Genomic DNA, 26039 nt, shown 5'->3' with positions numbered 1-26039 from the left:
TCTATCACATTACTTCAGGGTTTGGTTTTGACACTCGGTATATGTCCTTCTCCTTTAGAATGTCCTTGGACTTGCACTAACTAATGATGGGCTGTAATATTTGCTCCTATATTGTAGTTAGTTGCATATTGCCATCTCTATGCTTTAAGGTACATTTCTATCTTTGTATGACTTTTTATGACTTTAGGACTTCCCTGGGCCACGGGACACTATATTTTAGTAGCTAATACGAAGTTGATTGCCTTTGTTTTTCTCATGTACAAAGAAGAATGTATGGATGTCACAAAATACTCAAGAATTCAATTTCAATAAATATAACACCATCCTTGTGGCCAATGCTTTATGCTTCAAGATGGTCCCTGATAAAATCTTGAGAAAAAAAAACACACACACTTCAACTCATTAAGCCCTCCTCTAGTCAGAATATAAATGATTATTCTTTCCCAATAAGTTATCTCTGTCCTATTGTTTAGTTGCTGGTTGTTGTTGATTGGTTTACACAGACTTTGTAAGTGAGTAAGGAGAGAACATCAGGGCAGTAATTTGATAAGACATGCTAATTCTGGTGGCCAAACTATAGGTAGCGTTACTAAATTAATGTATAAAGAGAAGTGTTACCCTATAAGCACTTACGCCACATACTTAATCTGACCAAAAAAGGATTGGGACCAATAAACACAGTTATTTTCTAGAACGTTCTAGCAAAGAATTATTGTGGACTTTGCGTGAAACCTTAGGTTTGCAGCTCACATTACAATTCTGTTAAATGCAGATGTTCACTTATCTTCCACTATTTCAAACTGCTATAAGTAGCAGGCTAGACACTCAATATGTTAATGTTTTTTGTCCGTATTGTATTTCTGCTACGGTATGTTTTGATAGTTTTGCTGAAATCTATAAATGTAAACAAATATAAGATATAGTCCCTAAAGAGGCTTCTTTTTAAATATTATTATAACTTTGACCATTTGAGTGCCATAGGGATTTGTAATGTCATTTTTGTAACACAAGTTTTCTCTTAAATAGAACTATTAATTTCTCGAATGGTTTAACTTGAAATTTGCGTACATAATAGTAAAGAGATGAGGAGATTAAACTTTTTTTTGCCTTTGCAGATGTGTAGCTTTAAAGAGGATGTCCATCTTACTTTGTTACTGTTCTATGGTTGTAAGGAATATGTGTATAGGATTTGTTGTAGAAGGTCACTTCATTGCTGATATCACAATTTATTCATATTTCACTCATGATCCTCTGCTGTTTGAGAAGTTAGTTCTCTTAAGCTAGAAACATCTTGGAACATGGCACCGATTGAGTAACATGTGACATTGTACAACACAAATATATTGAAAATGGTATCAAACGTATTTACGAAAGCCACATCTGTATTTGCGACATTACAAATAAAAAAAAAAAAAATAACCGTAGGTAAATCACAATGGGAAAATAAGCGCTAAAGAACACCCATGCAAAACCTCATGTAAGTTTTCCTGCTCTTCTGCAAAACCTACTTAGCACACATTGCTAGGTACCTTACTGACCATACAAAAATGCCACATACAGGGAAAAAATATTTTCTATTTGAACTGAGCAGAACGTGCACAGGCACTAAAAATGCATGGATACATGCATTTAAAATTACATCATACACTGTAATATTTTCTATTCTATTAAAATGATAAAAAATAGAAAATACCGTATGGAAGCGGACCTGTCTTGTTTAGAGTATTGAGTGCATTTATCTTACTGATTAAGAAAGAATGTCTTCACAGGGAAGAGTGAAATTTTATTTACAGTGGGAAGAAAAAGTAAAGGAACCCTTTGGAATGCCTTGTTTTTCAGCATTGCTCATAAAATGTGATCTGATGGGCATCACAAGTCAAAAGTATAGTCAAATACAATGTCCTTAAGGTAATACGAACAATGAAAATGTTTTACGTCTTTATTGAACACAGAATTTTCTTTATTTTGAAGGCATCATCGTCCTGCTGCATTACCCAACTTCTACTGAGCTTCACCTGGCAAGCAACCATCCTGACAGATGATGTGTTAATATTGGTATGTGGGGCCCTTATTAATCCATACCTAGTGCCACATGTTCTTTCCAAACAATTTAACCTTCGTTTAATCAATAGCATTGTGGTGTACCAAGTTGCTCTTTGGCATTCTTCAGGCGAACAGCAATGTGTTTTTTTGGAGAGTAGCAACTTCCTCCATGGTGTCCTACCATGGACTCCACGCCTGTTCAATGTTTTGCATATGGTAGACTAAAGAAAAGAGATGAACAGAGACGTTAACTAGTTCCAATGATTCCTTTAAGCCTTTAGCTGTTTTAACCTCATCGGGAATTCTATATTGTGCCCTTGGAGTCATCTTGGCTAGGGGCCCACTTCTAGGGAGTGTAGCCACACTACTAAATTGTCTTCGCTTTTAAACAATGTGTCCTAACTGTGGACTGATGAATATGTAAACTATTTGAAATTACTTTGTAACCCTTTCTGGGTTTATGCAAATCAACAATTATTGATTGTAGGTCTGAGATTTATTTTCTGCGAGACATGGTTCGCATCAGTGATGCTTGTTGAGAATAGCAAACTCAAAATATCTGGGTGTTTTTTTTCATGTCAAAGTAGCTCTAAAACACACCTCCAATTCTGTTTCATTGATTAGACTCTAAGTTTGCAAACTCCTGACTCCAATTAGCTTTTGAAGTGATTAGCTTAGGGGTTTACATACTTTATCCAACCAACACTGTGAATGCTTAAATGATTTATTCAATATGGACAAGAACAATAAAATAATTTGTGTGCTACTAGTTAAAACAGATAGTGTTCACTATTGTTACTTCAATGAAAATCATATCATATTTTAAGACAAATCCTGGCAAGGGTTCACTTACTTTTTCTTGTACCTGTACGCAGTGGTGTACTTTTTGTGCCAACTAGGCCTAATTAAACTCACATGCTCCCTAAACTTAATTTAGTCCACCCCTTCCTGCCCAGGCCACACCTCTTCCTCTGCCCCTTCCTCTTTTGGTTCCACCCCTCCTCTTTAGGTTCCACCTTTTTTTTCCTTGAGCTCCACATCTTCCTCTCTGTATATGAAGTGTGGATACCGAGTACCTACTTTCTTGTTTTTGTGCACCATTTCAATCTAATTTATCTATTATTTTAAGAGATAATAATATTTAACTAAAATAATGAAGAGTGTAAATTCAACTATTTTCACCAAGATCAGTCACCCATGTCAACTATACTAGAAAGACCATAGATACTCAAATTGGTTCCATTAGCATGTGGTCAGTCCATGATGTGAGTATGATGTGTGTAACAGCAACCACTGTTACTGTACATTCACACACCATTTGTGTCATACATACAGTGCCATATTTGTGCCCAGACAGCTTAATAGCACCATCTTTGTGTTCAAACAGCTTAATTGTGCCATATTTGTGCCCTGCATGTCTGTGACATATCTGTCCCCAAACAGCTTAACAGTGCCATATTTGTGTCCAGACAGCTTAATAGCACCATCTTTGTGTTCAAACAGCTTAACTGTGCCATATTTGTGCCCTGCTTGTATGTGACATATCTGTCCCAAAACAGCTTAACAGTGCCATATTTGTGCCCAACCAGCTGAAAATTACCATATTTGTAAATTAAAGAAAAATAATGTTTATAAAATCTAACCTTTTAATTCATTATATTACAATTAAGGGGAATAAGTAAAGAACTCAACAAAATTAAGGAGAGTGCAAAAAAAAAGGGTTAAAAATTAAAAAAAAACAAAAACTTATCTGGTATGGTTCATTCTGAAGTGCTATGTATCAAGGCTGTTACTATTAACCTAGTGCTGCCTGCCTTTGGCAAGTTTAATATTTTATTATTATCTTTCATAGCCTCCTATATATGAATTTGGGCTGGCAAATGCTTCAACAATTATATTGGAGCAGAACCACCTTAACATTATTATTCTTTGTTTTATATAGCACATCATATTCCACAGCACTGTACAATGAGTAAACAGCACATAACAAGTAATATATAACATAAAAATTTGGTGAGGAGAGCCCTGCTCAAATGTTATTTGTCATTGTATAAAAGTTTACATTTCAGGTTAGATATATACATATCCAGCTCATATTCTTAAGCAGTCTCAACAAATGTATAGAAATGCTATGCCAAACGGAATATTTTAGAAGCCAGAATTGGGAATAATCCATAGAGGTCATTAAAATATTGCAGAAACATACTGCCCATGTGGTCAACTGTTTTCAAGTTATAAATGGGGCTACTTGAGCATGATGAGGCAGTATGCAGTTTTTTGGGGGGGAAAATGTATTGTTAAGATATTAAGCATTCCTATTTTGGTAGCGTTACTACAGATTTGCTGCTTGAGTGATTTAAAAGTAGCGTTTCCAGAGAGTTATCACAACTGTGCCTTTTTTTGTCCACATTCATAGCACCCATACATTTTACACATTATGTAGACACAGAGACAAAATCAGATGAAACGCACTCATCCCTGGTACTGCAGTACTCAGATCAATCACTCCTCCGAGCATCGAAAAAATAAACTGCTTTCCTTTGCCACTGAAGCCACAAGGCGTCTCCTGCTCACATGTGTCAGAGGCTAAGGGGAAATTACACATTACTTTTAACTCAAATGGTATCATAGCATAGGTTGGCGCCTTATAAATAAATACTACTAAATAATGTATTTTATTGATGTACATTAGATTGAACACTATCCATCACATGAACTCCCTTTGCCTGTGTCGTTTTGCAAGTCTGGTGATCTGTTACCTTTTTAATACTCTGTAAGGCTTTCGCAATATTCGCAACCCTGCATTGTAATCTTAAAGATTTATATTTTGTGTGTGTTCATCTCATGTTGGAATAGTCATTTATTTATTTATTTTATGGTTGACAAATTGCTATAATTTAAAACTATTTCTGTTTCTACAGATTAAGTCACACCTAGGTAAGGTAACCTTTAGTTGAATTATAAGTCCCAGAATTTTCAGAAGAAGGCTAGGATGAACCTATACTGAAATGTCTTGCATGTTTATGATGTTCATGGGGTGCCTGAAAGGAGATGTATAATTATGGTATTTCTACAAATAAACATGTCCCACTTCTGCTGCTCATTAACCAATGATGTACTTTTCTGGAACATAGTCTAAATAGCTTTAAAAAAGGTGCTTTTGTCTAGTGCTAATCAATATACGTAGGTGCAGAGAGTAACAGTGTCAAGATTGTACTACTTTGACCACAGAGATTACTCTGTCTTCTTTACTGGGGGTACTTTGTGTTCCACAACCTAGAGCTTTTTTGGTTTTTCAATATGTTTGTTTAGCTATGATTCCGCTTTTTCAATTTTTACTGCACCCATTTAAAATTACACAGATATTTTCACAAGTATGCCAACAGGGATTTGCTAGCTTTCCCCCAGGTCGGTCCAAAGTTCTTCACAAAGAGCTGGTCCAACTTGGACCAACCTGACCAGCATTTTACTAACAATTCTGCACAAGACCGGGGAGGCAAGCAAGGTTTGGAGCAGCTAGAATGAAAGCTGCAGGGTGATGTAAGGGGGTGAGGGAGGAAGTATGTATGTAAGAATATATGTATGTTTGTGTGAAAGTGTGTAGATGTGTGTGCGTGCTAGCATGAATGTGTTCGTGTAAGTGTGTGGGAGTATAAATGTGTAAGAGTTTCTGTGTTATCATGTATGTGTGAGATTGCAAGTGTTTCTATGTGAGCATGAATGTGTATGTGAGCATGAATGTATGTTCATGTATGTGTGTTAGTGTGTACATTTGTGTAAATGTGAAATGTTTGTGTCAGTGAATATGTGAGATACAGGGGAGGGGACAAAGGGCTGATGGGGCTTTGCCTGCGTCCCCATGCCAGAAGCCCTCCTCTGCATGCAAGCCTTTTGCTCTTCTGGTGCAATCACTTTTGTGGACTACAACTAACAACTAATCACCAACATGGCTGAGGGTGATAGGCATTGTAATACACAGACAGCGATCAGCACATTTCTAAAAAAATATGTTTATTTTTTAATGTGTGAGGTTTGCTGGTTGGTGGGTGCTGGGCTGATTGTGGCATGCCAGCAGGGATCAGACAGTTTTTTCACAGCTGGCAACCAGTTAGCACACTTTATTTATACAATTTGTACTTTTGATGACATGGTAGCATTTATATATATATTTTAATGTTTTGGAATTTTAAAATGAATTGAGCATTGTGTTTAGTGTAAACTCAAGGCTTCTATTCATAAAGGAAGTCTCATCCAAGACTTGTAGGTTAGGTAGGTTAAATGGTGCCTTGGGTGTGAGGCAGGAAGATGTTGCAATCTTCCATTTTCACGCAGCACGTCTTCTCAAGAACATCCACACATTTTTTGTAGTTTACAAATACTTTTTCAATTTGACAAAATAAACTTTTGAACTGCAAAAGACATCATCTATGTTATAAAATCAATGTCAAGAAGTCAATAGTAAATTCCAGGAAGCATTTGCTGTTTAGTTGCACTAAAAGTGCAATGTGTAAACATGTGTGCATACTTCCTTCCACAAAAAGAAACAAAATGCTTAATTGAAACACTTATCAGTCTTCTAATAATCTTCTAGGTGCCACACAGACTGTTGCGTGGACAGCTTTGGTTTTTAATAGCAAAACATACCCATTAAGAATTCATAATCCTTACAAAGGCTGGCGTTTAAGTCTGGCAACATTACCACAAATAAATTAAAATAAGTATAATCAAAAGTTCTTTAGCTTTGTCTGAACAACATTAAATATTTGATTTACAAGAGAGTTTCACAACGAATTTGTTTTCCCCCTACGTAATTGATTCTAGTTCTGATTTTTTTCGATTTCCTCTGAGAAAAGATAGAGTTAGAAGGAGCCCTTAAGTAAATAGCTTTTTCATTCGCCATTTCATTATATAATATGAAATTGATACTTGCAGAGGGTGCAAAAATACTAGAAGACTAAAACGCTCAGGCTAATTAGGAATGCATGGTCTCTGTTGGTTTCTTTGATTTGGTTAACTAAATCTAACCTCATTGAACACAATCAAAATTCAAAAACTGCATTGGTATTTGCAATTGATTCAATCTACAACGTGATCTACATCTGAAGTACTATGATCACTATGGGGCAAGTGTATCCATATCGGGTATCCTGATGCTATCTGTGATCCATGACCAATTAATGTGATTTGTAAAAATAATGACAGGCCCCACAGGATACATTTCTTCTCCAATGAAGGTACCAAACGAAAGCTGAACAAGTCTTTGTAACAACGTTAACATAACAGGGTGTTGTTTAAGGAACTTTAAAAGAAGTGACGCAACATAAAAACCTAAAAGGTTAGCTTTTTGAAAGTGAGTTGTCATTTACTTAAACTCTTGTATAGTACCTCTTCCCTTCTTAATTACAGATCAGTTTTGCCTTCTGGTTACTGCGCACGTTTTTCTTACTAGTGACTTTGTGTGCTTCAGGTGACTCTTCTAGCTCAAAATAAATTATCTCCTTGAATAAATGACATCCATTTATTGTGCAAAAATGGATCCATGAAAAAGAGGACAATTTGACCGGTCGGATTCCCCACATACATCACATCTACAAAGTGAAATTGTTCACTGTTATTTGTTACTCTTTTATATTTGTATCACTGCATACCATTTATTACGGCAGTTAATGCTTATGACCTCTGAGCCAATATGATCTTTTAAGCTTTACATGCCTTTAAGTTTGTGCCATTTCATGCCACAAAAAAGAAATAGTAAATTAAAATAGATATGTATTTAGCCATAAAACAACAATCATAAGGAGTCGCTGCATTTGATGGTGTTCATAACTGTGTTCATTGATTTTGATGGGAAGCAGTTGCATTTGCCATATAATTTAGTTCCAGGATTCCTACAAATATCACTGATCTGGTTTCTTCATCCCTTGGAATATTGGAACCCAATAGGTTCTATTTGGAGGTAAGTTCCTGGAAACGTTTTTGTTTTTATATTATATTAATGTTATTATTATTAGTTTTTTTTTTCTTAAGACTTTCAGGGGTGTGAAATTACCTGCAACATTACGGAATCAATATGTGCCCATACCTGTCATTTTTGCCACTGGATGGTATAGGAACACTGATTCCCAAATAAGTATGTAGTAGCAAACTGAATGATTAAAAAACAAGGTGGTGTGTACTACAAGATGTATTTGGGTGTAAATTAAGCATGACTGCTATACAAAATTGTATGTTACACATGAGATGTTACTGTATTGAAAGAATGAAGCGTTGCCCCTGGCCAAGTGCGATGAGTACATAATGCACAGTGATGAAACAGCATGCCGCCTTATCACTTTCTTTGAACACTGTAACATTTCATACATAACGTACACTTGTGTATTTTACTCATGCGAAATTTACATCCAAAGACAAATTGCTTTACACAACATCTTACTTTGTGAAGGTGTATAACACACACCTTCTGTGACAAAGTACTTAAGTACAGCTTTGTAATTGCATGGTTCGCAAGATTTTACCATATATAAACTGGTCCTGTCATTTTCCGTGTTGTCCAGCACAGAAATGGGAATATTTCATCTACGAGACCTGCTTTGCTTTTTAAACCAAATAAACAAAGATCTAGCATTTTGCTAAATAAATTAAAGCAAGTGACAGTAAAAACGAATTATAAAAAAGTCAAAATATGTCATTAAAAAATGCAATCACGTAAAACAGACATTTATTTAAGCAGGAAATAATGATCACTGATTTGTTGGCTTTGTGCTCCTGCGGAGTTCCGTGAGCTCTTGTGCCACTGTTTTTTGTTTTTTTTTGCTGAATGTTGAGTCCAGAAGTAAGCTGCTGGAAGGCTAGGAATAGCTCCACGTCAGAATAAGGTCATGCCTCTAAAGAATTACTTTCATATTATTGTTTCCTAATTTGTAGGGTTAATATTCCCAAAACAGTTTAAATGAAAGATTTTCTCTAAGTACTAAAAATGAGGTTAAGACTTTCCATTTTATCCCCCCCAACTGCAATAAGGTGCAGCACTTAGGCCCTTGCACAATAGCTCCAATTGTATATGTGCGGCAAGGTCTGTGAGATGATATGTTTATGATGTCAAAAACAACATTTATATCCGTTCTTTTTGCATGTCTCCATCCCTTAAGAGAAATAAATTCCAGATGTGGACAAACACGTATACAAATGTGGCACTGAAACAAATTTCACGCTATTGGCCAAGTGAAGTTCAGAGAGGATGGAATCTGTATTGTGGGCCAAAATATGAATGAATGATGGAGAGAAAATCTGGGATGCACTTCAGGCAAACCGAGTAACACAGGAAGCATCATAGTCTGGGCAAAAAAACAACCCACGACGACGACTGCTGGCCTCACTTCAATCAGAAACATACAACAATTATTTGGCTAGCATTTACTGGGGCTATTCTATAAGGTACACAAGGGCTATATAGCCTATTGTTTATTTGGGAAGCAAAAGCATAGGCTGTCACCTGAAGAATGGGAACCATTACCTGGGAGGTATCCCAAGAGTCAGCTCTCGGTGTATTGAGGAACTAAAACTCCAATGAAGCACAACCAGCATCCCAAAAGAAAAGGAACGCATCCTCTGTAAGCGGAGCATGTCATTTTTATGAGCAAAGATGGATGGTACATGTAACTAGCCCTAGACTTAAAAGCCTAGACCTCAATACATAATTGCATAACACGGTATGTTATCTATAATACAATGTAGCCTGATTGTATATTACTTACCTTTTTTGCTAAGCAAAGCTGAGTATCATCAAGGAGGCTGACTCCTAACTGTCACGTTATGCCCAGGCTGCGGAGCTGCATATCTGTCTTGTTTCAGTTTCCCTGTTTTGCTTCGATCCATTCCTGGATTTCCTTTTGCTTTGTTCTGATCTTCCATTCCTTGCTTCTGCTTCAGCTCTTTGCTTCAGCTCTGTTTCCTTTATAAGGTGTGCCCCACCTGTGTGTTCTGTTTGTCTCAGTCTTCAGTCTAAGGTATGTCTCAGTGCTATGTGTTTGGATTACATGTTTGGTTTGTTTCGTACCACTGTCAGCAGGGATTAGCGTTAGGACCCACCGTCATTGGAGTACTTTGGCGTAGTGGTGGGCTAAGCATACTATGGCCATATGATGTGACGGAATCTCCAATTGTTATCATATAGTTCTAGGCTAGTTCTTGTATTCATGTTTGTTTGTCTCTTATGTACCTTTCCCTTCTTCCTTGTATTATCTGAGGATTCTGGTTCCTCTCTCCTCTCCCTATGTCCGAGTTTATATGGCCTATCCTTGCTTAAAGGAGCAGCGTCCGAGGATTCCGGCTCCTCACTCCTTCCCCTGTGTTCCTTGCCTTGTTCCCTGTCCTTTGTTGTGCCCTGTATCATGTATATCTTGTCTAGTAATGTTTATTCCTTGTCTGGATAACTGTAGTGCCCTGTAACATGTATGTCTTGTCTGGTTATGTTTCGTGCCTGGTCTCCCTGTCCCTTGCTTGTTATGTTTCTGCTATATCCTTTGCTTAGCTTCCATACTCCCAGCCTGCAGCATCCTGCACGTGATTCCAGTGATATGTTTCATGCCTGCTCCAGGGTGCCTGCAGGATATCACTTCGTTTCATTCTGGACTTCATCCGCTGCTATATCAGGGCGCTGGTGTTTGGCTGCACAACCCTAGGTGCTCAACACCTGGGTGAGTGTGGTCGCCCTGCAACCAGGCCCTGTCTAACTCCACTACTGCACTGTGACTCCTGCACGCAATCTTCGGGCGCGCTGGGTCCTTTCAGTCATCTGTTTGGACCCAGTCCGAGACACTAACTAACCTATAAGAAACTTTCTGAAGCAGTGATAAGGATAATACAGGAATTATGGTAAACCATGTACAAGACATCAAACGCTGTCAATGTTGTATGTACATTTATAAGCAGAGAGAGACAAGCTAATGCATTCCATGTGATCATTACCCAACTTTAATTTTACACTATGAAAATAATTTCAAAGAATACAGAATTCTTGTTACCTTATTTTCTGCATAAGCAAGCCAGCGGCTTCCAAGGGCTATAGGGTTCGTGTTTGGTCCAGGACAGGGATAGCAACCTAGGGTTTAAGAGAAAATGCCAAAGAAACAGCTGTTAGGATATTTTCCTATGGCACTGCATTTCACTACAACAAGCCAAACAAACAACAACCCTAAACAAAGATCTCTTAACCTCTAAACATTCATCAACAAATGCTTACATTTCTGCGGGTTTTACCAGATAAGACTAAGATATTGGAGTAACAGTTAATTAAGCTTGAAAAGCATTTTTTCTCATTGTTTTTCCTTTTGAGAGATTTTCTATATATATATAAACTCAGTTCTGTTTGGGAATGTTTTGAAACACGTAGGGCATGTCTTTCGAATCCCAAGAAAATGTTAGCACTCTGAAATTAAATCAAGCTTCAGATTCTAAATATTTGTTTTCCCTAAGCTATAAATCCCCTCTATTTACGCATAACCATCAGAATTATTTTAGCATTTCACTGGCGGCTTTGGGAATACGCTTGTGTTATCATTTGCACTCCGGCTTTGATGCAGTATTATAGTTTGCTGGACCACATGAATCTCAGCTGATCTAGATATATCCCAACATCCAGAGACACAAGAAAACACAATTCATGCTTGTTTTCCCACTAGAGAAAAATTAGAGTTTTGTTATGGCAGCCATTCGGCTACAAAAAGCCATGAGTTCTATTTTATAACATCATTAAGTGTGTCAGATTTCACCAACCTTAGCTTTACAATGTTATATGGCCCTCCAACTTAAAAAGACCCAAGTTAAATGTTATTATGCCTCACATATGCCCATATGTGTCCAACAGCTATCTTATTTAAAGCAAAAGGATGTCCAACGTGTACAAAGCTTCTGAATATTCCAAAATCTTATTTCAAATAGAATGAATTAGTATATCGGCAATATCTTGACTTAAGTTTGTAGAAGATGCAATTGCCTTTCAAATCCCACTCCACCTATACAGTACTGTCAATTTCTAGGGACTTAACAAAAAGCGTGGCCACCTGTAGCTTTAATGCACTGTTTAATCCCTCTGTTTTACACACTGAGAGCACAATTAGCCCGTGTACCGGACCTCACACCGTGAACACACTTCACCAGAATATACTGTACACATGGAAATAATTGACAACACCAACACAAAAATTGGGAATATTGATTCCATGAGATCATAGCCCTGTACTATTATTATATTATTTTACTTATATAGCGCCAACACTTTACATACCACCTCTTACACTTCATCTATTTAAAGGGGATTAACAAAAACTAGTATTGACAATCAAAGATAAACCAATACATTAAGATAGAGAGGTCCCTGCTGTCAAGCTTTATATCTAGAGGATTTGTGGCACTACAGTCTTTATTAACTTTAGGTTCAACTACAGGTGGAAAAATTATTATTATCTTTTATTTATATAGCGCCAACAATTTACGCAGCGCTTCTTACAATACATATATTCAAGGGTATGACAAGACGAGAATTGACAGACTAAGACAAACCGATACATTAGGTGGAAAGAGCCCTGCTCGCAAGCTTACAATGTTGAGGAAATATGAGGACAATTAAAAAGGTTTTTTGAATTATTCTGCTGTGTAGCATATGAAAAACTATGTCAGCAACTAAACACTAGTAGCTACCAAAATATTTAATACAAAGTTTAATTATTAAAGCAGCTTTGTTCAAGAATATTTATCTTATTTTCTAGTTTATCATATATTTTAAGGACTTAATTAATAAATGTGTTTAGTCTGAAGACACAGGAAAAAGGGAAAGTTTCCTGCTCTAGTACTAGGCAATTGTCGTAACTAAGCAAATAAGTGCAAAATGGTGAAATTTTGAAATACAACCTAGGTATGGTGTTAAAATTAATTTCTTAATTCAGCATGTCAGCATGTATAGCTTGGAAGAAAGAAGAGAAAGGGGCGATGTGATAGAAACACAATACTTTAAATACTTAAAGGGATTTAACAAAGTACAGGAAGGAAGCTTTCTTCTGACGAGAAATGGTAGAACTAGAGGTCATAGTCTTAAACTGGAGGGTAGTGGTAGATAAATGGAACAGCCTCCCATTTGAAGTGATAGAGGGAATTTAAATATGCATGGGATAATCATAAAGCTTTCCTGAATCTAAGATAAGACCACTGATTAAGGTTTGAGTGTTTACGTCAGGAAAAATAGGCTGATTAAGCATAGATGCACAACACGAGACTAGCAAGTGTACAAGTAGAAATCATACATACACTTCTCAAACTTTATTTATATTTTTTTCTTTATAAGGCAATGACTAGTATGTGGTATATAGTTGGACAAAATCCAAGCTGTACGACCATTTCCGGGAACCAGATGTGAGTCCTTAATATGCATATGCTAAAATGTGGTCATTCTCTTATTAAAATGATGATTTCATAAGGAAATAAAAGCCAAGGAGTTTTTCTACTCTGAACTAAACATGGGTGAGCGGTCTCTGAAAGTTAAGCTGAAATCAAATACACCCACAGGCATTGTTCATAGAGTTGCACATGAGGTAATGTAAGTCCATCTAAGCACCCATTCCAATGCTCATAGGTACCAAACGGTCCTTGTAGACCATTCTATATTCTTATTGAGCTGGTGAAAGCCAAGCACTGACCTCAAGCCAACTCTAGCTCACCCAGCTTCATTATGGACATGTCCCACATTAAGAAGTGAGTTACACATATAAAAAATGTCAGTACCAACTGGTTCATTAACGCACATCACTTGCTAGGACCTTCTCCAGGCGGCTGGAATTATGCATTCTTTAAGGCATGCTATGTGTGCCTGCATTAGTGGAGCCATCTTAAAGGCTCTATGTCTGGCAGACATACACAATTCCATGTTGGATGCAATTTAAGCCTGGATGACCCTTGTAAGACAGGAGCTTAGTTGTTTAAGTTGGTCTTATACTTCAGCTTAGCATTTTTGTTTTGTCCTGCTCACTTTGCGCCTGTTTTTTTTGCATTCTATACCTGCTCTTGCAGGTGCTTAACCCTCTTAGTCTTAGATTGGGCTACTTTGATTGTAGACGTTTGGTTTGCTATAGACTTCAACTTGGATTTCTGTGTTTGTCAGACCGCTCTCTAGTTTTTGACAAACTCTGAACTGATCAGAGTTTCTACCTACTCTACCGCCTAGAGAGAGTTGGCCAACCTTTCCCTTGTGGTCCAGACCCTATGCCTACCTAAAGCTTTTGCACCTATACCTCAAACATCTCTGAAGGGTCAGTCTTGTTCCAATGCCACCACAGGCAAACCCTTAACTTTTGCACCATTTGGAGACCAGCACCAGTGCCTATGCCACTTCTGTACTTCTGCTGAGTATTTGCTCCTTGTACTGTTGTTTCCTTGTTCCATCTGCGACCAGCTACCCTAACCTCCAAAAATGCCCCAACCTTGCTATTCAGCTTAATCTTACCTGTAAATATTATAAATGTATAAGCTCACATTGATGTCAGCAGTGTGCAGATTTCTAGGGTCAGGTATAATAATAATAGTATTGGAAACTAACTTTTAGCGCTGTTGTAAATTTATAGAATTCTACACAGAATGGCAAAGCCCTGAAATTTGTCATTTATTATTTATGTACTATAGTTTTTTTTTTAAATTCCAATTATGTACTAATATGTATCACAGCAACAAAAGGTAAAAGTATAATATGCCGACCGGAGAAAAACAGCGAAACAAAGCACTGAACTTAAAACAGCTGACTGCTCTCCAAATAGACACCAGTCAGCAGATCAAACCACCAGCATAAGGAAAAACAGGTAGATTGACCCACGCATGAAACTTCCATAAACAGGACAAGGTTATATTTTAACTTGTGCATCTAGTGAGCTTCCAAAAGAAATATCCACTGTAAGCATGAATCTGATTGTTTCTCATGTTTATTGCAAAAAAAAAAGTGCAAACATACATGGGAAATGTACAGTGTCAGAGTGTGTTCCAAAGGTCCCTTCTTAGGACATTTTTGCTTTCATGCAACAAATTTTTAGAATACGAATAACCAGGGCATCTGGCTCGCAGAATCATGTCTCACATCTATATGTGCACAGTGACAGCAGACTTTAAAAATCCGACTAGCTGTATTAACCAGTAGAAAACACGCAACCTTATTTTCATGATGAGCAATATGAAGATAGACAGGGCTGGCAATAGGTGACATAACATCCCCTACTAGTCTGTCTAAAGTTGAGGCTGATGGTTAAACAGGACTACTCACAAGGCGCATTAAAAAAACTGCAAAGGACAGACTCTACCAGGGACTGCAAAATGTAATAGAATTTCACCAGCTCTTTTATATAATGAATCTGGCATAATATGCACGTTTAAGACCTATCTTGGTATCATGCCTAAGGTCAGGTGGAATCTGGAACCCTCTTGTTAATAAAAACATAAATTTATAACATTTTCAAAAATGCACTGTAAAATGAAAATGCTGAAAAGCAAGAACCGGGCTACAGTCTGGAATTCTGTTCCAGGAAATGAGATAAGAGATCTGTGAGTGCAAAATAATCCAAAAATAACAAAGCAGGAAATAATAAGCTAATGCTTGCAATAATGAACAAGCGGTTTTTATATTAGATAATGGAAGCCACACTAAGCACTGGATAAGAAAAGAACAAAAGCATAAGGAAAGACTAAAGGTAACTAAACAACAATCATAATTTTTGCACATTGCTTTATTTCAATGAGAGGGCAAAGTTATGATACCTTGCTAGCATTATTTATTTGCTCCGAGGTTGTTTCTTGGTCATTGTACTTCACTACATTGTGTTTCTTGCTTCCTGTGCATCTTTAGTGATGGAATAATAACCTTGTAATTTCTTAGTTGATTTTAGAGCTATGTGCACCATCTAGTGGTCATCTTGTAGCTTGCAACCAACACATCACCACATTGCTTTATAGGATTGTCATTTAAATCACACGAAAAGCCCTGTATTTCTAAATTCCACATTTAGAAAGCATAGATTAAATTAAAAAAATGTTTTAAAAAATAAAGCATAGATTACCTGTAACCTGCATTCATATATGTTCTCGTATATGTATATTTTTTAATGGATCCACTGATAAATATAAAAAATATATTTTTATTGGGTAATATATTTTTAATATTTTAAAATTTTACGTTTTTATACCATATTTACAAAGTGAAAATATACACAACAATGAGTACAGATCCACACACACAATATGTGACAGTATATACCAGGCAGAAAGAAACGGGTCCCGTTTCCAATGCTGAACTTAGTCAAATTAAAATGTACCAAAAAATAATTTTATAGTCTGGTCAAAATAACAAATAAAATACTATTGGAAGGAATTCACAAAATATATATTATTATAATATAATATTATTATTATTATTATTATGCAACTATTCCACTTATTTTTAAATGCTTGAATGGTTTTTATTCCAAAAACATTGAATGTTAAGACAGCACTACACTCGGCATTAATGGTACTGTGACTGATTTTCATACTACAGCTTTCGAGCAATGGGCTCTAGATAAATCCCACAACATTATACTACACTGTATAACATTTAGATACACCAAGATCAAAAATATATTAAATGTAATCAAACCAATTTCTAGTTTAGTATGTGGATGTACTGTGAACTTACTGTATAATTTGTTAATTGTCAATAATACAGTATTCACAGGTCTTTTTTAGGTAAAAAGGAAGAAAAAAACACAGCTGGGTTTATATCCAACTTTAGACTTGAATATACAAAAATAAGGAAAATAGATTAGTCATCCCTGGCCCAGAATGAGCACACGTTCAGCCAGAGCCAGATCCTGGGCTCAGTTAGTCAAACCACATGGGCCAAAATGGGTTTCCCCACCAAATACCTGAATTATTGGCACTCATACATATGGGTGTGAGAGGGAGGCGCAAACTATCAAAAGGGAGGGGGTGTTTGAAATGGATTAGGTCACATTCTTCCCCTGCTGAAGAGATGGACTGAGTCAAGTGTTGGGCTTCAGCCAACATTGGTTCACCCAGCTATATGATTTTAGTGCAAAGTTTAAAATGTGGTCTTATCAGCATAGGGACCAGTGCTCATGCTAATTAAATCTTTTTAAGGAATTCCAGTATATAAATGGATAAACACAACGACCGCTCCACAATGAGAAGTCTGCCCCAAATACGGCCCTTTGAGAACACCAGAATAGAAAGGCTAAGAGATTCCTGAGAACACCCGTGAAGAAAGAAGGCAGGACAAATGGCACATTTGTGCACATATTTTCTAAAGATACAAGATTAAATTAAGTATAGACAATATGAATACTTGGTTTAATTAATGTGAGTGTCTCTCTGTCAGACACATGTTAGATTACCATTGAAATGCTGTTTAGATAAAAAAGGGGGAAAAACTTGCTGCATGCCATATGCATAAATAGAGTATAATTCCTAGACTGATTCTCAAAGAAATAGGATTCAGTTTGTTTAGTAAATATTCCCATGGGACATGATCTTGTTTTCCCTTCTTTCCTGTTAAGTACACGTGTTTATCTGATGCCTTCAATTAAAAACAGTCAACAGGAATTAAAAATAAAGGCTTGCAGTTACGTGTTCCAAGTAACATCATTAGCCTTAAGTTAACCAAAATAAGCAGCCAAAAAGAACTTGTCTTGCTTTAAAGGTAGAGCGCAAGCAATTGCTAGGCAATATATTTTTGAAACGTGTTCAGCCAAGGTATAATAGGTAATGGACAATATACTGTATATAACCCACATGATCACCTTATCCCATGGTCTTTGTGAAGAAACAGGACATTAACTTCCAGCGTTCCTTTTCTTAAAGGTGCCTAGAGCCATTTAGTGTACCAGAAATCCAACCACCTAGGTGGAGTCGATTGGAGGTGCTGCCCTACGTCAGGCCTAGGGCATCCCCAAAGGTAAATATACCACTAATTAGATGCTACAAATAAATATCCTTCTTCCCAAAAAATGTACACATACACACACACACACATCGGTATTTCATAAGATATTAGAGCTTTATAAGATCTTAGTCTTAGCATTTGCTCTGAAAAAAACCTTGTCTTATAATTGAGCAAATACGGTGTGTGTATATATATATATATATATATATGTGTATATATATATATATACATATATATACATATATATATACACATATATATATACATATATATATATATACACACACAGTACATCCATTTTGAAATACATCCCACCAGGCAACTATTTATTTTTCAAAGTTCACCTTTTTTTTTATCGTACTGTGAGTGGAGTTGATGTATTGACAAAAGTTTGCAAAATGCAGGTAAGGACACGCAATAAGCATTAATTTGGAAACAACTTGCATACTAGTGAATATGAAAGCTGTTTTGCAAGTGTTAGCATGCAAGGGCATGTGGCTTTCGTTGAGTCTGGTTAGTCAAGTTAACCCTTAACTCAAATGACCATTTCATCTTACTACTAGAGATTTTATAAGATATTAGAGCTTCTTTAGCATATCACATATCTAAGGTTAATTTTGCTTGTTGGTAGTGAAATAGAAAGCAACATATTATGACAGCCATATTCGTTATATAAGACTTTATGGTATGTTTAGACACTTAAAAGCTACAAATAGCATGTTTAACCTTACTACAGAGGTTTTGGGATTCATGTGAAGCCCCGAAAACAAGATTGAACCCCCACGACAAAAACAAAGAAAAAGTTCAGAATTTTCATCCAGCGTGAGAGTGTGAATGTGGGAACCGGGCAACAAAAATGCCCCCAAATTTGGCAAACCCAATGGGCAGGAAACAAAATTACTTGCTGAAAACAAACTGTTTAATTTTATATATATATATATATATATATATATATATATATATATATATATATATATATATATATATATACACATACATACATACATACACAGACATTATATATATTTACTTACTGTTGTGAATTTTCCAAGATGCATGTACAACCTTAGGTAAAAAACAGCTATTACATCTGTTTTAGTATTTTAAACAGAATATACCTTTTCAGGCATTGGCCCGGAAGAAATCTAAATTTCACAATTTGTTGTAAAAGTTCAATTATAATTCAAAAGTCAGTTTTGTGTGGAAGAGAAAAGATGACACCTACTGGCAGCTTTGATAACGGACATACCGGTATTTATTTTTTTGAGGGGTCATACATGAAGCTTATTTATTCAGGTTATTATACACATGTATTATAATAGAGTGATCACATGGTAATTTCAAAACTAAAACAAGGTAAGATTGGCAGATTCTAGGAAGTAATAAAGATCATGAAAATTGTTGAAAATCAGTGAGAGAATGTTTACATTTCTGCTATTTCAAGGGTTACTTAAGAGACCAAATGCACTTTAATGCATAAGGTAGCTAAGTGTCTTTCCTCCCTTATCCTCCCTTGTCCCCTTATCCTGCCCTTAGCTCCTTGGTTTGCAGGCGATGTCTTTGGCTAAACACATCTCCAGCTTGCCACTGGGCACGCATGCCATACTCACCATTGGCTGGCCCCGGTACTGGCTAACACAAATGTTCCAGGGGACCTATGAGATCTCACCAGCCCATGGACAGAAAGATTCACACAGCCAAAAGTGTAATGAAAATGAGACAACAGAGTAGTCAGTAAGCTGCAGCTCTGGAGCAGCAGCTTCTCCTGAAAGTTGTAGGCGCTGCATAGGGCCACCAAACTATGCAGATCCAGAGCTAAGCCACTCTTACAAAAGATGTTCACAATTGGCTCTTTGCAGTGGCGTCGCTACAGGGGGGCAAGTGCCGTCACTAGCACTACCCTACCTTGATGGAGGTCTGTGGACCTCCATCACCACCTACCCCGGCGATCCGCCCCTCAAACTGAAGGGCATCACCGGGGCCACTCGATCCGCCCAGTGACGTCTCGCGCAACTTTATTAACAACTGACAATTGTCAGTTAAAGAGGTATGGGGGCATGCTGCTTAGATGCCTGTATCTCAGGCATCTAAGCAGCTACAGACCCCCAACACATATATAGCTTGTAAAAAGAATAAAAAATATTAAGTTAAAAAAATAAAAATTTTAAAAAAAGTTTAAAAAATTACCGTATTTGCTCGATTATAAGACGACCCTGATTATAAGACGACCCCCCAAAATCTGAATATTAACTTAGGAAAAAAGAAAAAGCCTGAATATAAGACGACCCTAAAGGAAAAAAGTTTTACCAGTAAATGTTAATTCATGTAAACTATTTTTTTTAATAAAAGCTATGATTGAGAAAAATATTTTTTTTGTTTTTATTTCTTGTATTTTCCAGCCTGTCCCCCAGTTACGCACATCTGCCCCCAGGCTTGCCACACCAATATGGCACTGTGGCCCATGATATGCCTTTTAACCCTCTATATGCCACTGTGCCCCATGGTATGCCTTTTGACCCCCTATATGCCACTCTGCCTCCAGAAATGCCTTATACCCCTATATCCCATTCTGGCATTTAGGGGGTTAAAATGCATATTATGGGGCAGAGTGGCATATAGGGAGGTATAAGGCATTTCAGGAGGCAGAGTGGCATTAAGGGAGTTAAAAGGCATTGTATAGAGCACTCTGCCTCCAGAAATGCCTTATACCCCTATATGCCACTCTGGCATTTAGGGGGTTAAAAGGCATATTATGGGGCAGAGTGGCATATAGGGAGGTATAAGGCATTTCAGGAGGCAGAGTGCTCTATTAAATGCCCCCTTAACGCCACTCCAGAAATGCCCTATGCCCCCATTTAACTAACACACACACACACACTCTCTCCCCCCCCTCCCCTCCCCTCCCCTCTCCTCTCTCCTCTCTCCCCTCTCTCCCCTCTCAGCCCTCTCTTACCGGTGCTTCCAGCCGGGGCAGCGGGTTGACGTCGCCTTCTGCTGCAGCCGGAAGGAGGTGGAGTTGGCAGCGGGGGTTTGTATGCGTCCGTCGCGTATACTTTCCCCGGCTGTCAGAGATCAGAGATCTCTGACAGTCGGGGAAGGTCTACGCGACGGACGCAGACAACCCCCGCTGCTAGCCACACCTCCTTCCGGCTGCAGCGGACGTTGTCTACGCGGATCGCGTAGACGTCAACCCGCTGCCCCGGCAATACAGCAGGAAGCACCGGTAAGTGTGTATGATGGGGGGGGGGGGTGAGACAGGAGGATCCAGGTCCCCTGCAGCGGTGCGGGGGATCTGGATCTTAGTCTCCTAATCAGACTCTATTTGAGGTCTGATTAGAAGACGACCCCGATTAGAAGACGAGGGGTATTTTTCAGAGCATTTGCTCTGAAAAAAACCTCGTCTTATAATCGAGCAAATACGGTATTTAAACATAAAATAGTTTAATTTAGTATTCTAGCTAAATGATCCACTGTGGCAGCCAATGTTACCACAGTGATCATATAGCTATAAAAAGTCACATTCCCTTTTTAAAAATGGCCGATACTCATTTTTAATCCCATGATCCCTTTGATCATACGGTTAAATTTAGCCAACGGTAGAGGGAGGCAATTTTTGAAATCCTGATTGTCACAGAGCTGGCTAGTCCGACCGACTACCTCCGCTGTCTTGTGCTCCCCGGTTTCCCAGTCACTAGCCGAGACTGAGTGTAGGGTAAAACCAAACGAAGACTGATTTATTTCTCACACACAGGACTGGATATATCCAGCAAAACACACATTAACATAAAACAAGATATTGGGACACAAACCGCCCACTTAATCTGCCTCCCAGAGACAACAGGGGCAGTAACGAGATTAACAATACAATAGGGGGAGACTGATTTATACAACATTAAAACGGACAGAATGGTGGTCACTCCCTGGTGGCAGATCCTAGCTGTCTGCTGGAGATAATCCCCTCAGCCAGTGATGAGATGATACTGCAGGGGGTAGCCACAGAAGCCTTTACAAACCCAGGGCCCATAGTCAATAGGGAGGAGGCTGGCAGTCAGGCTTCTCCAGTGGTCCCAGTGATGGAGGCTTCCGTCACACTGATGAACTACAAATATTAATAAAATCTGCCATTTAGCCTGTGTGGTACGTGAGTAACCATATCATCCCTGGAGCGCCTTGCATTTTTACTGCAAAACTTATTTTTGCTGTAAAAGTGATTTTTTTTCTCCCTTTACCATCATTTCTTTGGGATTGTAAGGGGAAAGAATGGTGTGTGCTTCTGTGAGTGAATGTATGGAAAGTATGGTGTGTGCTTCTGCGAGTGAATGGAGATATAAAGGCGTGTGAATGATCAGTAATTAGGGTTGAAGCCTTGACGTGGCATTACTGCTCACGTAGGAAGTTAAATTATGGTACAAAAAGTACACATTTGCAAGAACTACACCCCTTGGCGGATCAAATAAGGGGCTGTATGTGTTTCTAGTACAAACCTGGAGTGCGCAAGACACAAATGAACATGTCGCTATGGTTAGAAAAAACATACTTCCCCGTGAGGTGAGCTACGCCGCCATTGAAAAAGAATGCCTGGCTTGGATTTGGGCTCTCCGCAAGTTTCAACCCTATTTGTACGGGCGATCCTTCACCGTCCTTACGGATCATAACCCCTTAGTATGGCTGAACAGGGTAGCCGGGGACAATGGCAGGTTATTATGGTGGAGCCTAGCCCTACAGCCCTTCAACTTCACCATTCAGTATCGTCCAGGGAGGCTCAACGGGAATGCGGATGGGCTGTCCAGACAAACGGAGCTAACGGGGTGATTGTGTTTGGGAGGCGATGGGTACCAGGGCTTCGAACCATCCCAAGCGGACCCGATGGGGGTAGTGCTGGGTAGGTCGAGGTGTTCCACAAGGGGGAGCACTGTGACGGACTCGTCCCTTTAGGCACACCGCTGTGGATATTATACAGCCCAACCACCCGTTCCCCTGGAACCCAGTTTCTATGTTATACCCCTTTTTCCTATTGCCCAGAAGCTGCCCTCTGCCGCCCACAGCGCCAGGCCCAGTACCAGGACATACAGGTTTTACTTTTGGAACTGCTGGGCGGCTAGAATAGCCTCCTGTCCCACTATGTGTACCAGACAGGATTATCTCCACGGGGTGCCCAGCCAGGGCTCCTGCCTGACTATCGGTGGAAGATATCAGAGGCTAATCCCGTTATCTCCCCTATTGTTCCTGGGAGACCTGAATCCCCCAGTTTAAGGGGGCGGTTATGTTACTCAGACGTCTCATTCTGTGTGTTGATGTGATTATATGGATATATATATACCTGTATCTGTGTCCAATAAAGTGTTCTTAATGTTATACCCTACACTGAGTCTCGGCTAGTGACTGGGGAACCGGGGAACCGGGGAAAGTGTGTGTGTCCCGGGCTAAGAGAGCATAAGATAGCCAGATCCGTGACAAGGGCCAACATCCAACATTCCTGCAGGGGAAGCTCTACAAGGTAGCACTGTATAATACATAGTTAATAGTTATAGTGATTCAACTAAAATAAAGTGAACTGCTAACTCATCACTGCAGTTTGGCAATAGGCCAATGAGATTGTTGCGTATAATCCATCAGCCCTCTTTTTTCCACCAATTTGTATAGGTGAACAGTGAAAAGGAGAAATAACAGCATACACGTGTAGCTATAAGCTGTGAAGATATACCGTATCTAAAGCCCCTGCAGTGCATTAAAGCATACAGCATGTTTTTAAATAAATATAGAACAGTCAAGAAGTATCATTCATTTATAAACCAGAAAATGACCCCATATGGACTAATAACACATTAGCATTTTTGTATGCCTTTTGAGTAAGCTTTATGTAAGATGGGCACCATTTTTCATAACTACTGTCATTTAAGAAATAAGGAAAATTTAGTAAAATACATTTAAAAAAAAATATTTAGGAAAGGGATGTAATGGCCAGACTTTAGATTATATTTACTGCATAAAGAGGTAATGTCTATGCCCCCCTGTCCGGTACCACCACTTTAAAATAAACAGTAATAATAATTTGACAAAAGTGTCAAAATGTATCACTTGCAAACTTCCTTTTTGAATAATGTACTATAAATGTTAACATATCTTTAAAACATCCACATTTCTGCAGTTACTTTCATAAAGCACTGGAATGACTCACACCAATATCATTATTCACCTGCACATATGAATATGTCGAGGACTTAATGCATGTGCCCTGCTTTCCAGGAATCAAATAAAAATGTCAGGTTTTTCACGCAGTACAGATTACTTGAAAGCACTGGCTAAACATAGGCACACAAATGACCATGTTGTAATACTGTTCAGTGTAACTTTTATTGAATCGTGCTACAAACTCGCTGACTTTCTGCAGACTGGAGCTGGTTTCTAAAAATAAGTCATTTCATGTTTACAAGAAATAAGTTAAGGGTACCGCTTAACAGACAACGTTCACCCTGCCTTCCCTACCAAGCACTGTAAGGCAGCGGCTGATGTTGCTAACAGGAGCAGGCATTTACGTCATACTGTGAAGAGATAGAATGTAATGTAATTTACTTGCAGTGTCCCAGACAGCCCCAACAGCACATGGTTGAGAAGTCAGTGTATGGGGACATTTACCTAAATATTACATGTTTTTGTAAAGCAAATCCGCAAGAAAAAAGAAGGCAAGAATTTGCCTACATGATGCATAGGATATTTCATGCACATCTGCACAAAAAAAAAAGAAGGGGGCATATCTCACATAGAGTATTTAGTACCAATTGTTATACACTGTCAACAGTATTTGGGAGTCCTTCTAGCCAACAGTAAGCGTGAAAGCAAGCAGATGATGGGTGCACAGTAGGCAGAACCAAATACCCGAGGACCAGCAGCAGCTGTGATTTTTCATATCTTAGCCTTCAATTATAGAAAATTATAGAATTTACTGTCACAAAACATAATTTGGTATTTAATGAGAGGGATTGGTCAGTCGTATCACAGGGCTTTTTCCTGCTGCGTGCTGACATTTTCACACACTTTGAAAACAATATATGGCAAAGCAAATGAAAATATTATGATTGTAAATATATTCAATATTTACAGGCCTGTCAGTTGTATATGGCAAGTTGGCACCCTTATAAGATACCTGTTAGCTGGGCATTAGTGTAACTCCAACCACTGTCCCACCTGTTCCTATATATTTTATGCACCCTTTTCACCTACAAATTTCCATGGACGCCAGGATTTGTGCAAAGAATGGGCATAGAAGGGTTAAAATTACACCAAACCCCTGGATGTCCATTGATTAATACCCAAGTGAGCATCTCCTGTATGAAGTCTTTAAATTGCCACATAATGCATAGCTAATACTTGGGAAGAATCACATAGTATACAGAGTATGCATTAATGTATGACTGGCTTCGACCTGTTTTTGCAAGAGAAGTTCATTAGCTTGGGCACCTTGGAATGGATAATACAATCTAGTATTTAAAGTTTGGTGAATACATCCAAGACCGGTAAAGGAAATGCGGGCTTTAATACTATAATATAATATATATATAATATAACGCTGTTATATAAGATGTTTATACTTACTTGTCACAAAAAATTTCTTTGTAAATGTACAGCTGTCAAATGCAGCTATTTTTTCCTGCAAAACCACCACCAGTACCCTGTAATAAAGAAAAAAACCCACAAAATTAAAATAGTAATAAACAAAAATAAAACCATTGCTTTTACACACAAGGAACACAAGAAAGTCATCTGTCAGCCTGCCAAGCAGTAAGCGAGAAAGCAAACGAACCTGTAAACATCTTTCCTGGGCCCCTGTGGTATTGTGGGCAATAAAATGTGTGATTTAGACAATTAAATGCAAGAACGAGTGTGCATAACTATTATTATTATTAAGGGAAGTAGTAAAACATATATCGCCTCTGGGATGTTGTATAAAGCCACAATTAAAGGCGTATACATTGAACACAAATTTGATTGACATAAGCAACAAAGTAAAACCTTTCAGAATATTAGAAAT

The 26039-nt window shown here is 38.1% G+C and overlaps 1 protein-coding gene across 1 annotated transcript in view; it reads right to left on the bottom strand.

Moving 5' to 3' along the window:
* Positions 1-26039, bottom strand: part of LOC149286273 (BCAS3 microtubule associated cell migration factor-like) — a 523731-nt gene that overhangs the window by 434642 nt on the left and 63050 nt on the right. Inside the window, exons 8-9 of the mRNA XM_089494317.1 lie at positions 25604-25680; positions 11067-11143 (exon numbers count right to left, since the gene is read on the bottom strand). Of these exons, the coding sequence (XP_089350443.1) occupies positions 11067-11143; positions 25604-25680 (154 nt within the window). The remainder of the gene's footprint in view (positions 1-11066; positions 11144-25603; positions 25681-26039) is intronic.

This window comes from Sceloporus occidentalis, unplaced genomic scaffold (genome assembly GCF_023333645.1).
Source record: "Sceloporus occidentalis isolate IW3139 unplaced genomic scaffold, rSceOcc1.0.p SCAF_71, whole genome shotgun sequence".
Taxonomy (NCBI): Eukaryota; Metazoa; Chordata; class Lepidosauria; order Squamata; family Phrynosomatidae; genus Sceloporus; species Sceloporus occidentalis.
The sequence above is the reverse complement of the archived record's forward strand: the minus strand, read 5'-3'. Positions and strand labels throughout refer to the sequence as shown.